The sequence below is a fragment of the Dermacentor variabilis genome, chromosome 7 (genome assembly GCF_050947875.1).
Source record: "Dermacentor variabilis isolate Ectoservices chromosome 7, ASM5094787v1, whole genome shotgun sequence".
NCBI lineage: Eukaryota > Metazoa > Arthropoda > Arachnida > Ixodida > Ixodidae > Dermacentor > Dermacentor variabilis.
Window position 1 is genome coordinate 140465585 of NC_134574.1, and position 13818 is coordinate 140479402.

General features: G+C 46.2%; 1 protein-coding gene across 1 annotated transcript in view; it reads left to right on the top strand.

Moving 5' to 3' along the window:
- The window catches only part of LOC142588868 (uncharacterized), a 41377-nt gene extending 28255 nt beyond the window's left edge, over positions 1–13122 (top strand). Inside the window, exons 7-11 of the mRNA XM_075700687.1 lie at positions 302–411; positions 3561–3684; positions 7550–7720; positions 10826–10963; positions 12899–13122. Of these exons, the coding sequence (XP_075556802.1) occupies positions 302–411; positions 3561–3684; positions 7550–7720; positions 10826–10963; positions 12899–13069 (714 nt within the window). The 3' untranslated portion in view covers positions 13070–13122. The remainder of the gene's footprint in view (positions 1–301; positions 412–3560; positions 3685–7549; positions 7721–10825; positions 10964–12898) is intronic.
- Positions 13123–13818: the final 696 nt, after the last annotated feature.

Sequence of the window (13818 nt, forward strand, 5' to 3'; positions counted from 1 at the left end):
GTAAACAATTCATCAAAAATGTGCCAACATCATTTCAACAGTCGTTTTCATAAAGGTTGGGTTGCGGATACAGTATTGGTAAACAAATCTGCCTGAACTGTTGGCGACACAAGCTTAAGAAACAGGACACAATAAAGAGACGTCGCTTGTTCGGGAAGTAAATTTTTGTTGGGTTGTAAACGCGAAAAACGTAACTACAGCCAATGCACTTTCTCAAACGGGTGTCGGAGTCCTCCGATTTCATTCTTCAACATCTGTCCCCACCACGTTTAGCGAGCACTCTTTTTTTTTCTTTTTGCAGGAGATCAAGAAGAACTTTAATGGCTCGCACAATGTCATTGCGATCGGAGAGCGTGACTACAGTCGTCCGAGCATGGTCACCCTCACACAGGCGATCCAGCAGGCTGTAGAGTAAGTATCGTGTGCATGCCGGTGCGGTGCATGGCAAGGGTACATCTAACTGCATCTTTCCGTCGCGCTGTGGCGCTGCTCTATGTTTGGTATTGTATATGGCTCCTTACGGGAGTCGACGTCTGTGGCGCTTATTCGGCCGAATCTCTTCGAGCATTCGTCTCGCATCCGACAACTAAGCTTCTGCGCAGCGCAGGGGAGCCCATTTTCTGGCCACGTGATTGCGCTACGCGAGTAAGCAAGCGCCTGATAGGCACGCGAAAAGCCGTCGCGCAATCATGGCTCCGCTGCATGGGGTTCATGTACACGACTACTGCTGTGCACAGTACAGGAACGCCGAAGCAAATGCCCATTTGCGAATACGACTGTAAGGGCAAGGGACACTGCGGTATACGATTCGGCGTGTAATCTGGCAAGTTTCAAAGAGATGACGTCAGATTCGGATCGGTCAGTAAAGGCCGATCCACACGACGGACCAAGTCCGCGGGCCGATCGGTCACGTGATGCGACGTCACGGCCCGCCGCGGTCCGGTCCGGCGCAGAACACATCCACACGGCGGACCGCTATAGCAGACGGCTGAGCATGCAGACCAACAAGCTACACTCTCAGCCAGAGTGTTATTATTGTTATCATTCCGGCTTGAGTCCAACAAAGCCGGGAACTGCTCAACGAGGGATACAAAATAAAAAAAAAACCTCCTCGTCACTCCAAGAGGACACGGTGTTTAAAAAATATATCTGCTGCACGCACGTGTAGGCGGAACGGCGGATAGTAAACGACTGGCTTTTGCTGAGCCGAAAACTAGATTGGATTTGGCTGAAGACACTCTGTTGCCGGACAACATTCGTTGGCTACGTCAAAATGGCTGCGGTTTGCATGCGGTCCGCCGCCAAAACGGAAGCGGGAGAAGCCTCGGTGATTTGTTCGACCGCGAGGGCCGCGGTCTTGCGCGGGCCAACGGTGGTACGCACGAACTGGTGACGTCCTATCACGTGATGCGTGGACCGCGGTCCAAAAGAGCAATTTGGTCCGTCGTGTGGATCGGCCTTAACTGCCGTGCATGGCAGTTACTATGTATACATACATACATACTATGTATGTATGTATGTATGTATGTGTATATATATATATATATATATATATATATATATATATATATATATATATATATATATATATATACTACCTTTGGTAACAGTCGTACTTGAAGAAACTTCGTGTCACCTCGATGCATTGTTCATGTGGAATAATTGCCTTGTGCTTCGCCATAGCCTCCTATACAGCCTACATAGCCTCCTATAGGAGGCTCTGGCATCGCAATCACTAATGCTGCTTCGCGTGACTACTATTGATTCCGATGTCTCTGGAATCCAGCTTGGCCGCATTTTGGTTACTGAGTGAATTATATATATTTACTGCCTCTGCATTCAAGTGGCAATGTTTCCATTCCTAATAAATGTTCTCAATTATTAGAAGAGGTTCTTTTTTCGATCATGAATCGTTAGCGCTGCCTACTGGAATAAGAAGTAATAGTGAGGCACGTATCATTCACGCACACTTCACACGCCGCTGATAAAAGACTCTGCCGAAGGGTTCACTGAAGTCTTGCAGATTTTTTTCTTTTCAGGATCATAAAAACACAACAAACTTGAAGTGAGGTTAACATACCGCAAAATATTCATTTTCTAGGCACAGGCTATCCCTACCAATAGAATGTTTTGTTAGTTGCTTACCTGTTTCTTTTAAATAAATGTGATAAGCTTTGTCCTGTGTATATATTTAAGTCTATTGTGTCTCTGCATGGTGTTCACAGCATAATTTTTTTTAATGTTGTGAAAAAATACGGATAAGGTAGCCGCCTCGGTTGCTCCTAAAGCGCTTGTCTTCCTATTGTCAGGATTTGCAGCATTAAAGCCGTGGTATGAAGTACTAGCCGTGCACGTCCGCGCCAACAACGACGCAGTAAGGATTTAGACGCAATAATATTTTAACTTAAAAGGTAGTGGCAACTAAAAAGAAGCCTCTAATGATGGGGGTAACAAAACCCTCATAACGACATTTTAGGAGGGGGTTGTAGGCGTCGCCATTGCCGAGGGGTGGAGGCTGCCCCCTTCCGCGGTAAACTGCGGAGGAAGCTCAGGCCCCGGAGGCCCTCCTGCCCCCCGTATTTGGCGCCTATGCGTTGCGTCATCCGCGGTGTGCACAACTCAGCCACTAAGTCAATCATTCGTTGCATGAGTGCAAGGGGACCAACAGGATATAATGCCTATTCGCTATCTGAGAAGTCACACTAGGAAGTTTCTGCTGTAATTTTGCAGTCATCCTCCATCATATTGCGGACGAAGTACGAAGCCCTCAAAAATAAAAGATAAAACGGACATGCGTGCAGTTACTACTGCACAAAGAAAGGCGTCACCAGTATTCCATTTGTGAAGGACATTGCTGGCGACTTTACTCTGTTGAGCACTACTACACTCTCAAAAACACTTTGCACCATTTGGGGCTCATCTCATCCCATAACAATAATTGTCATCTCTCTTGCCCGCATTTCCTTTCTTTAACCCGACGAGCCCGGTACTTCCAAGTCACGAACGGCTTGCGCGTTGTCAGCGTGACACAGCATTCTCGACAGGAAAGTAGCACAGAGTTTTTAAGAAAGGAACGCAAGCAAGGCAGATGCCGATTACTCTTGTGGGACAACATAAGCCCCAAAGAGTGCAAACAGTTATAAGAGTGCGTCGCTCTCTAAATCGAAAATGGATTTGTGTGCAGTTACTCCCATAAAGAAGGGCGTCATGAGGACTTCCTTAGTGGAGCACTTAAAAAAAAGGTTTACGCATTCTGTGTCGTATTTTGTCCCGCAACAATAATCTTCATCTGCCTTGCCCGCATTTCCCTTAACGCGGCGAGCACGGTACTTCCAGGTCACGAGCGGCTTCCAGTACTTCCAGGTCACGAGCGGCTTCCAGTACTTCCAGGCCACGAGTAACGATCGCTGAGTTTTAAAGAAACGCAAGCAAGGCAGATGACGGCTATTGTTGCGAAAAAAGCCACAAAGGGCACAAACATTTCTAAAGAGTGAAGGCATGGTTACTCTCTTCACAAGGAGGATGCGAAATATGGATTTCCTGCGCTCTGTTGCCCGCAGTTCATTCGCCGTGGACACGGTTATCGCCATCACTTCAGTGAGCTCGGTGGAGAGTAGAGAGAGCTGCCGCGCTGTGCCTCCGAACATCCTCCACAGTCGGCCAGATGAGAAAAACCCGAGCTTGGTACGTTTGCTTCAACCTGTACAATTTCGAATTACGTCCTGGGGTCGAGTTCATCTATAATCATATTTTGCAACCATAAGCCACGGCCGGTCTCAACCGTATGGGCCGTAATCACCTGCTTCCTTTGGGAGGCGACGGCCAAGGCCAACCACGTGAAGGGTGCTAAAGAGTATTTACCTTGCCAGGAATAAACAGAGCCAGGTAGCTATAAAGTGCGAGGTTCATTGACAGATTTATTCAAAATTAGCGAAGATGAAACAGAACTTGGACTCAGTAAAGATAAAAGCAAGCGAATTCAGGCTGGTACTCATAAACGAACATACAGCTTTCGAACAGGAAAGTGGAGATAACAGAGAGGTAAAGGATGAAACCATAACTAGGCTCATCTACGAAGCAGCAATTGAAGTGGAAAGTAAGGCACCAAGGCAACCTGCATTGGAAGTAATGCTCTTTCTATTACTAGCGATGAAGTTAGAAGGGCCTTGCAAGACATGTCCCCAGAGAAAAGCGGCAGGAGACGATGGAACAATAGAGAATTTAATCAAAGATGGGGGAGATATTATACTTGAAAAGCTCGCTGCCTTGTAGTGTAGAGAGCGGAAAGAATGCCATCATAACACTAATCTATAAGAAGGGTCCACGTCAAAGAATTTAAAAAATATAGGTCCATTCTAGCTATCTTTTAGTGTTGCATTAAATATTCACCAAAATAACTGCCAATAGCGTCAGGGCAACACTTCAATCAACCAAAAAACAGGCAGCTTCAGGAACAGATATTCTACAGTGAATTGCATCTATTTGATCAATCAGGTGTGTGAGAAATCCGCGGTGTACAATCAACCTCTCTATATGGCTTTCGTAAATCATGAAAATGCATTTGATTCAGTAGATATGCCAGCAGTAATGGAGGCATTGCGTAATCAAGGAATACAGGAGGTATACATGAAGAGATTCTGAAATGTCTACAAAGATTCCGCAGCTATCTTGGTTTTCCGCAAGAAAAGTAGAAAATTATTAAGAAGGGGATCAGGTAAGGAGAGACAATCTCTTCAATCCTGTTCACTGCATGCTTAGAAGTATTCAATGTATTAGACTGGGAAGGCTGAGGAGTCAAGATCAACAGCGAATATTTCTGCAACTTTCCTTGTGCATATCAGATTGCCCTGTTCAGCAGGACGATTTAGAACTGAGGACGAATTACAACAAATGATTTAGGGCCTTAACCGATAATCTGTAAGCCTGGGGTTGTTTATTATTATGCGCAAGACAAAGGTAATGTTCAATAGCCTGGCAAGGAAACACGAATTCAAGATCGACAGTCAGCCTCTACAGTCTGCACAGTAACAAGTTTATCTGGGTCCAGGGAAAACAGGGGGAAGGCGGGAGATGAAAATTCAAGACGATGAGCAAAACGAGAACAAGGTGAAAGCAGGACCCAACGTTTTGACAAGTGGACTTGTCTTCTTCAAGGCGACTTACGCTTTCCTCGCCACAGTATATATAGGTGGGTTTCTTCTAAGTGGGAGAGGGCGTAAGGCGGGTGGGTGCGGAAACGAGCGAAGGTGTGTTAGCGTCGAGGGTGTCGAATTGAGAATGAAGGAGTGCTGTGCACAAGGCCAGTGACACGGCCGTCTGTTAGTCACGTGTCAGCGGTCACGTGTCAGCCGCCGTGCCTGGTGGTCGTGGGCCATTGAGTCTCTGAAAGAGATAATAGAAGGAGCGGCAGAAACTGGCGCCCGTAAAAAAAAAAATTAAAAGGAAATATTGAAATGGAATAAATAAATATACTTGTTTCTGTTACCGTGACCCCAAAGCATGGTAACAAGTGTTTCTGCATTCCTCCCTCACCTTAATTTAGGCGCCGCCACTTTGCGCCGCTCCGCTGAGCCGCCGTGATGAGCATGGCTGGTAGTTGTATAGACGAAGTTCATCTTGTATACCGTTTAAAGCTATAGTGTAAGTGAGGCGCGAATGACTACCTTCGAGGCAATGCAATGCAAATGACTGGTCCGATGACCAGTCATTTAAGCGGAATATAATTGCGGCACCGTAAAAAAACGTGCATCATCTTCGACAAAACGCTAGCTTTCCAAGAGTAATAAATTTTTCTTTTGGCAGGTTGATCTACGGAAAAGACACACCCCTATGGAATCGCTCCATGCTGATTTAAGGAACCATGCACACGGCAACAACGCTAAGTTGCGGTGCCGGTAAAACGGGGACGATTATCTTTGTTAGCACAGTTCGTCGATAATGTCACTGCAAAAAAAAAAAAACCAATATGCCATAAATACGATCGCGGCAGTTGATATACAAGCAACGCTTTTCGCAAAAAAAAAAACAAAAGCAAATCGCGCGAGAATTTTTTTTTTCCAACACGACGTCCACTTGAATGGCGCGGCAGATGGAAGGGGCACTCACAGTGACGTCACACTGTTTCCAAACAGGGAGAGCTCTATTCGAGGCACACTATAGTCAAGCCAGTAGTAGTTAGTCACGGCACTCCGGTTCGCAGCTGAGCGCCATGAGTAACATGAGCGCTAAATGAGCGCCGGTTTGAAGCATTTAACTGGCTTAGCTATGGAGTTCATGTCGATTGCAGAAAGTCTATGTCATCCGAGCATCTATTTTCGCCGGGCTGGTTGTGTGGCCATTCAAAAAAGGCGTTGGCTGCCCTCAAAAGTCCCAGCCAACTGACATTCCGTCGAGCTGTAGCAAATATTATCTGGCTCAAAATCGCAAACGTTTAATCTTCTTTTGTCTGGTGCATAATGATCATTTCTTGCACATTTCAGTGGGACTTCACCTTTAAATCCTGACGTTTTTTCTTATTTCTTGTTTAACCCTACTGTACACAGATTCACTAGTGCCATGTATCTTATTTAATTCTGCACGAAGTGCCACTTTAGAACCTACATTGTTTATCGTCTCGGAAGCCAGCAGTGCAAACTATTAAAGTTAAATATTATACTTTATAAAACATTTATACGCTTGTGTTTCAAAGTTGCTGCTTCCTCTAAACATTGGAATAGGGTGCTGCAAGTGTAGACAAATGTGTTTCAACGTTTTTAAAAGTGCCCGGCAAAAAATCTTTAATCAATTCGTCGATAAAATATCCTGCATCGAAAGTGATTAATCAACTAAAGGCTGAAATGATCAGTGATTAATCGTTAATGCATAGAAAAAAATTAATCGACCATCCCTAATTCGCAAGTGCATAGCCGTTATCCTAATTAGAACTGGTGCACGTTTACCGCACACTTTCCGCACTATTTCAAGGATGTTCAACGCCAGTTGATTCGTTCGTTTCGAGCACAACAGCAGCTTGGAGCGATACGAGACTATTAAGTCTACGGCCGCCATTTTTGCGAAGAACGAAGCACTAAGCAGAAGGGAATCGTCCAGGGTGTTGTGGCTATGCCGGCTACACGTATAAATTCGGCCAGTGTCAAATGAATCAATTGCTTGTCCTTTTTAAATGCAAATTAATGTCGGTATGGCAGCATTTCGGTAATTTCTCTATCTGCGCGTTTTCATTCGAACAAGAGCAGAACGTTATTTTCGATATTGCAGAGCCTGAGTAAATATTTTATTTGAAAACTTAAAAGCGAAATCGCGCAACAAACCACCCTGCAACCTGTACAGAAGCTTGCCAGTAAACACATGCTGACGAGGCTACTTGTCAAGGCCGTTTAAGTCGTCCAACGGACACCGAACTCTGGCACTACATCTCGCCGCGCAAGAATCTGCACACGCGGGTCGCGTAGCTTTGGCTCTGCTGCACGGAACTACCGCAACAAAGTGAAGGCAGCGGATGGAATCGTACTGCGTAGCGATTATCGAACCCGCGTGGAACTGTCTGCAGGCCAAGCTCTGGCCTCTGCTGAAAAGGAACGCCACTGACAAACAGACCACTACGCTGGGACTTTCGTTCGAGATGGGCACGCTGATCTACGAGCTGACCAGCGACTACAACAACCTGGCTAGCGCCGTCAACGCTAAATGCAACGGAACTTCCCTGACAAGCAGGGAAGCGGTGAGTTTTCAAAGACAATGCCATCTTTGCTGACTTCGTACGGGTCGCACGGGTCGTACGGGCTTAGCATTTCAGTAGCAAACCCATGCTCAGTAAACGGTTGCAGAAAATAGTGCCCCTTCCTCTTCACAATCCCTCTCTCTCTCTCTCTCTCTCTGTTTCTAGCGTTTCTGAGATCTGACTGTCCATGTGACCTACTTACAAAAGCGGCGATTTCGTTACTTTAAAATGCGAGTTGCAAGTGCCATACGACAGGTACCAACGAGACAAGTATTATGCTTGTATATCCCCAAAATGTTGCACATATATAAAGAAAACCAAAGTGTGTGTTTGATGTGTTTTTATCTAGAGCCCATTATTAACGGAATAGTTGACAAAAATAATCTGCGAAGTCACGACGAAGGCGTTTTCGAATCGAACACTTTTCTCGACCACAGACTAGACGAACAAAGTATTGGGCACTTTCAAAAGTTCCGCCTTTACCATTGGCAAGCCTATCAATTTTGCGAGGGTTGACGGTAGTAAAACCTTCTGAATGACAGCAGTAGGTTCCCTCTCGGTGCCTAGGTGAGGGGACGGGGGAAGGGGCGCTCATAGAGAATATACGGCGACCCTAGGGGCGACATGAAAAGTTCGGAGTAATTCTCAGAAAGCCCCTTTCTGTTCGCTCTTCCTCTCTGCGAGTTGTGGGAGGCGGCGCGGGTGATCGTCCTCACAGGGATCAAGGCAAGCAGCCTGCGAACGAGAGCTTTTCTTTAGCTGTTAACAGCCTTGGGGGCGCATCCGACTCACAGATTGTGGTAAATGGTCAGCGCGAGGAACATAAAACGAGCAGGAGTGTTCCAGCGTCTCATCATGCCCGTCATGCCTTCCTCGCACGGCCATTCCGCGGAGTTCGCGCATATATGCGACAGCGGTGCCTTAAAGGGACACTAAATATTACTATGAAGTCGAGTTAAAGTGATAAAGCAATGCTCTAGAACGTCTAAGGCGTCAATCTAATCCCGAACAGAGCTTTAGTAACCGAGAAATTGAGGTAACTGCATGACACGATTTGAGAACCCCCCGCGACATTCCGGTACTAGCCCGAAGAGGAAAGCACTCCTCATCATAATTAATTTCACTAGTACTCAACTACACCTATTAAAAAAATTATTTCATTAGTTTATAAGACGGAACAAAATGCTACTTGTCTACTTCTGTACGATTCTAAGAAAAAAATAACATTTTGACGTTACCCTTAAGTAGTGTGGGTGGTGAAAAAGGTTTCGTTTTCGCTCGACTCTGCGCGCTCGCCTCTGCACCGCGCGCTCTTTGGAGTTTCAGTCGTGTCGTTATCGTGTCCTGCTGCCCTGGTCCTGCTGGCTCGCGAAACTTGCATTTTTTTTTTATAACATGCCATTTGGAGGAGCATGCTATGCCTGCCACCAGGCAGACACGGCTGCGAGCGGGGACTGCTTGGAATTCTGACGTTTGACGCATTTGCAGCTCCTAAAGGGAAACAGCAAATCCTGAGAGAACAAGAAAATAATAGGAGAAAGTGCTCAGTATTTCCTGTTTGAAGCTTTTGCTCAGGGGTTGCTACCTAAATATATGGGAACAGAGAAGTATATTTTATCGCTGGTCACCGCGCCGAATTTGATTAGATAATTGTTGCATTTAAAAGAAGTGGAATTAAAGTAATTATAGGCAGCAGAGTTTCCATTCATGCCATTTATTTCCATTTATTTCTTCATAAATATCTTGGAAAATAGCAAAATTTCAAGAAGGAATGTACCAACTTCACAACTCTGTAACTCAGCAATAGAGATCTAACACTAAGGCACATCTAACACCGCTGCTAAAACGGACAAAATTGATGGAATATACACTGCTTTAAATACGCTACTTTATGTGCGGAAGACTTTTACAAAACCCTTACAAATACCATAGAAAATTTACACATTTCATTTAGCCCATTTGTCCGTTTGAGATACCCCTCTAATCCTTATCTGGGTTTGTATACGGTAGGTGCAGTAAGTATCTCTCGTACTTTTCTTCTGTACACACCTCTGATCACCATTCAGCCCTCGACAACCATCATACATCAGCTTATGGTCCTCACTTCGTCGCTGTATCGACGATAAATATTATTGCAAGCATCGAATTTAATAATATTTGGGGTTTTACGTGCCAAAACCATTTTCTGATTATGAGGCACGCCGTAGTGGAGGACTCCGGAAATTTTGACCACCTGGGGTTCTTTAACGTGCACCTAAATCTAAGCACACGGGTGTTTTCGCATTTCGCCCCTATCGAAATGCGGCCGCCGTGGCCGGGATTCGATCCCGCGACCTCGTGCTCAGCAGCCCAACACCATAGCCACTGAGCAACCACGGCGGGTCGCATCGAATTTGGTTGTACATAGGGCATAATGGAAGTTGCCGTGAATGGAAAGTTTGGAACCAAATTGAATACAAACCGAAAAGTGCCAGAAGCGAAGTAAGTCTAATGTCGACTAATTTTCGAATATTGAGCAGGCCATTTTGACCTTTACTATAAACAGCGCTTCACGTACTACTATAAGTTCAATGTTAGCAAGATTGTCATAATATGGCGCATTATGAATCGTTCTTTAATGAAAGCGCCAGTTGAGCATTCGGAACGAATAAGTTTATTCGCAAACCTGGGGTCTAGTTGGTGCGTTTTTATGGCAGCAGATTAGCAGGAAAATTCTCGTTACCTGGGCGACGTACTCTTCTCCACTGTATCTAAATTCTCGTATATTTCTGCAGTCATGAATGAAATTTATTGCACTTTACGTTCACTGTTATGCTTGATCCTGTACAGTTGGCGATTTCAGATATTCGGAAACTACTCGAAAGGTCTTCGCATTTACGGATAGCGACTATTCGATTGGAAGACGCAGTCGAATAGGGGAACATTCGATTCGTTATTCGAAAGTTTCAAATGTTGGCACACCGTCAGCATTTATCGAACCGGTTCAATTAAACTTTCGCCTCACATTAACTTTCAACATGTGCATGGGATCTGCACCTCCCTTTTTGCTTACTAATGGGCGTCGAGGGTACTGATTCGACGTCGACTGCTGGCGTTCTGTTCTAGCTCTGCGGAGCGGCGCCCGTCGTCGACCAACGCAAGCAAAAGTTGGGCGCACCGTACCTCACGTACGGTGGATTCCCGAATCCCGGAAACAAGAGGAGAGTCGTCTTCACGGACTACCTGCACACTGCCACTGAAAGGGTCAGTACATGGCAGCGCAAGCGTGAGGTCGTAATTCGTCCAGATATTTTTTTTCCCGCAAACATTTTACCGTTTGCGGATCACCGGGTTATACAGAAGACGACCGGGTTGGCGGCGCCAACTGGTGGCGCAGAACTTATTCAAAGAAAAACAGGATAATTATTGCAATAGCCAAGTAAGTTCTCTACATTGCAGCTGGTGTAAATTTTCGCCAGCGGCATAATCGTGAACACATGTTTTTTATCTCTTTTTTTTTACAGCGGAGCTGTTAGCCTCTGGGTAATCGGCATAAACCCCTAAGCAAGCAAAAATGCAATGGCTCATCCCACCCCCGCTCCCGTATTGCAGAGGCTAGAAGCACACAGCCAAGTGTAGCTAACCTTGCGTACGTTGTCTAATCATGCATACAAGTATAGAGCAGCGAGAGTTTTACTGAAGAACACGCTCTAAACAAGCACCTATCATAAGCCGCATTTGATCATACCCCCGTGAGCACGCCAAAAATGCGATGGCTCGCACCCCCGTAAGGCGGAGGATACCATCCCTCAACAAAGTGAAGCGAACACTGCGTGCATTCACTGATGTCAGCCATACAACACAGAGAACAGCATACATTTCAACAATGAACAAGCTCAAACAAAACAAGCATCCGAACTATCAATAAAGCATTGCATCAGCCTCAGCTGTTGTAGTGCTGATATTCAAACACTTCGCTGGATATCCACTTTCGGAGAGCCGGAATGGCGATTCAATTTTCTCAACAACGCAAGTGACGTGGACACGTTTCTAAGGTGTCGAGGTTAAGCGAAGCATCAGGAGATGTCGCTACCAGCGTTATTGCTTCTGCGCACTTCTCCGGTAACCCGATAAACCGCAAACATTAAGAATTTTCCAAGGCAAGCTAAAGCTCTCTAATATTACAAAGCTTTAGCTTGTCCGAAAACTTCTCTTCGCTTACGGATAACCGGGTTACCGCAGCCGTGGACGACAACATCAATGCTGATTTCGACATCACGTGACTCTTTGCTCAACTACAATGCGACCTGTTCCTTATCGCGTGAGTGTTCTCGGTGAAGGGGAATCATAAAGGGGGCGGTCGTTAAGGAGTTTTCCGCTACCGACGCTTTAAAACAGCAGTTATGTACAGTACAGTAGGTCAGTGAAGTATTAGCTTTGTGCGCTATCTGGTTAAACTCTGCGTAACGCGGTACCGGCATTGATGCGGCTGTAGACCACCCTGGTAACCCGGTATACCGCAAACGGTAATGACGTTTACGGACAAGCTAAAATTCTCATCGGAAACTGACTGCTGTGCAGTCAGAAACCGCGGCGGACATGTACAGTCGTTCACCAAATGCCTGTATTTCTTCTACTACGCCACCACATTAAGAAATATTATTGCGGCTGTGTGTTCGTTGTAGACTGGGCCACAGCTACTACTCCATAAGAATTTTTAGAGCTCAGGGTGGATTATTGTGCTTTTGTAACACAAAAAAAACGGTAATTTACATTTTTCTTACCAGCCTCTAAACAGCACCCAAGCAGACGAAGCGTGCTGCTGGTGTAGTTGCCACTACGGCGTAGATCCTAGCTAGCCGCCTCCGATAATTTCCCAGGAAGCCGCGGGCCGCCGCGGCCGGCCCCGAATCTCGGAGGTCACGCTGATAAGCAGCGAGTTGTAGGCTATCCGTCACTTATGGCAAGTGGTGTTGGATGGCTTTTTTTCTTCCAGGTTCGGTATCAGAAGCGGCTATCTTTTGGAGCCTACTGTTCGTATTTCAAACGTCAAATCTTGCACGGAGGTTCCTCGACATCGACACTATCTCAAACTAGGCATATATACTACGTGTTCCAAAAATTTTGTCGCAGTCGGCTTTCAAGAGTACACGCGTTGCGGAACGCATGGCGCGGCTTGTCTTACTTTTTTTTTTGCAGTTCTTGAACGTCAGTGGCGGAACTGGCAGCAACAACCTTCGTAGTCGAGTGGCCTGGATGTTGTTCAACGTGCACCTGGGAGACACGGCAATGAGATGCGGCGGTATCCGGCCTTTCGAGCTCGAAGATAGTTTCTGCAAAGTATTTCTTCCGTCAGGCCAGAGATGCTGAAACAACGCAGGCGATTCGAAAGGAGTAAGATAGAAATGTAAAAATAATAAATTTCTGCGCTTCACTGTGGCGTGATTCACTGTCTTTTAACGCGATAGCGTTAAGGGCCCCGTGTTGGAAATTTGGTACGAAAGCCCGTGCTGGTGGTTCCAAAATTCTCTAAAGGCTCTGATTCAATGTGATGCGAGTGACGTTTCCCCGCAGCTAGGGAGTGTCTCACATATACTCCTAAAACCACCGCGCACAGAACCGTTGAAGCTGCGCGGCCAGCCATTCTAACGTCACGGATCCCGGAGGCAACTCTTTGAGGACTGTGATCCCCGCCAATCCTGCGTGCCGCGCAGTTTACCCCCACCTCCTGCTGGCACAAGCTGGATGCCACAGTTTCCGCGCCGTGCCTCCCCCGGCACCGTTCTACAACGCTTGAAGTTTGGAGGTCGTCGTCCTTGGCCACCTGCCGGCACTTACTAGAAGCGCACTAGCCCTCCCTAATCCCAAATTGAAAACGCCGAGCTCGGAGGTGCCAGCAACGTCAAGTTCTAGTGTCTTTAGTCGCCGCTAGGATGCCTCGATAGTACAGCGTCTTTCCGTTTGAACAGCGGCGCTGTTGTCAAAGCGTCCTGTCGATGCCGTAGATCAGTCTTGCCATCTGCCGGCTTTTCCTCGAAGAGCGCTCCACTTAGCCGTTGCCTCCGAGATTCAAAAATATGGCTATGCCACATCCGCTTGTTTTAAATGCCCGCGGAGAA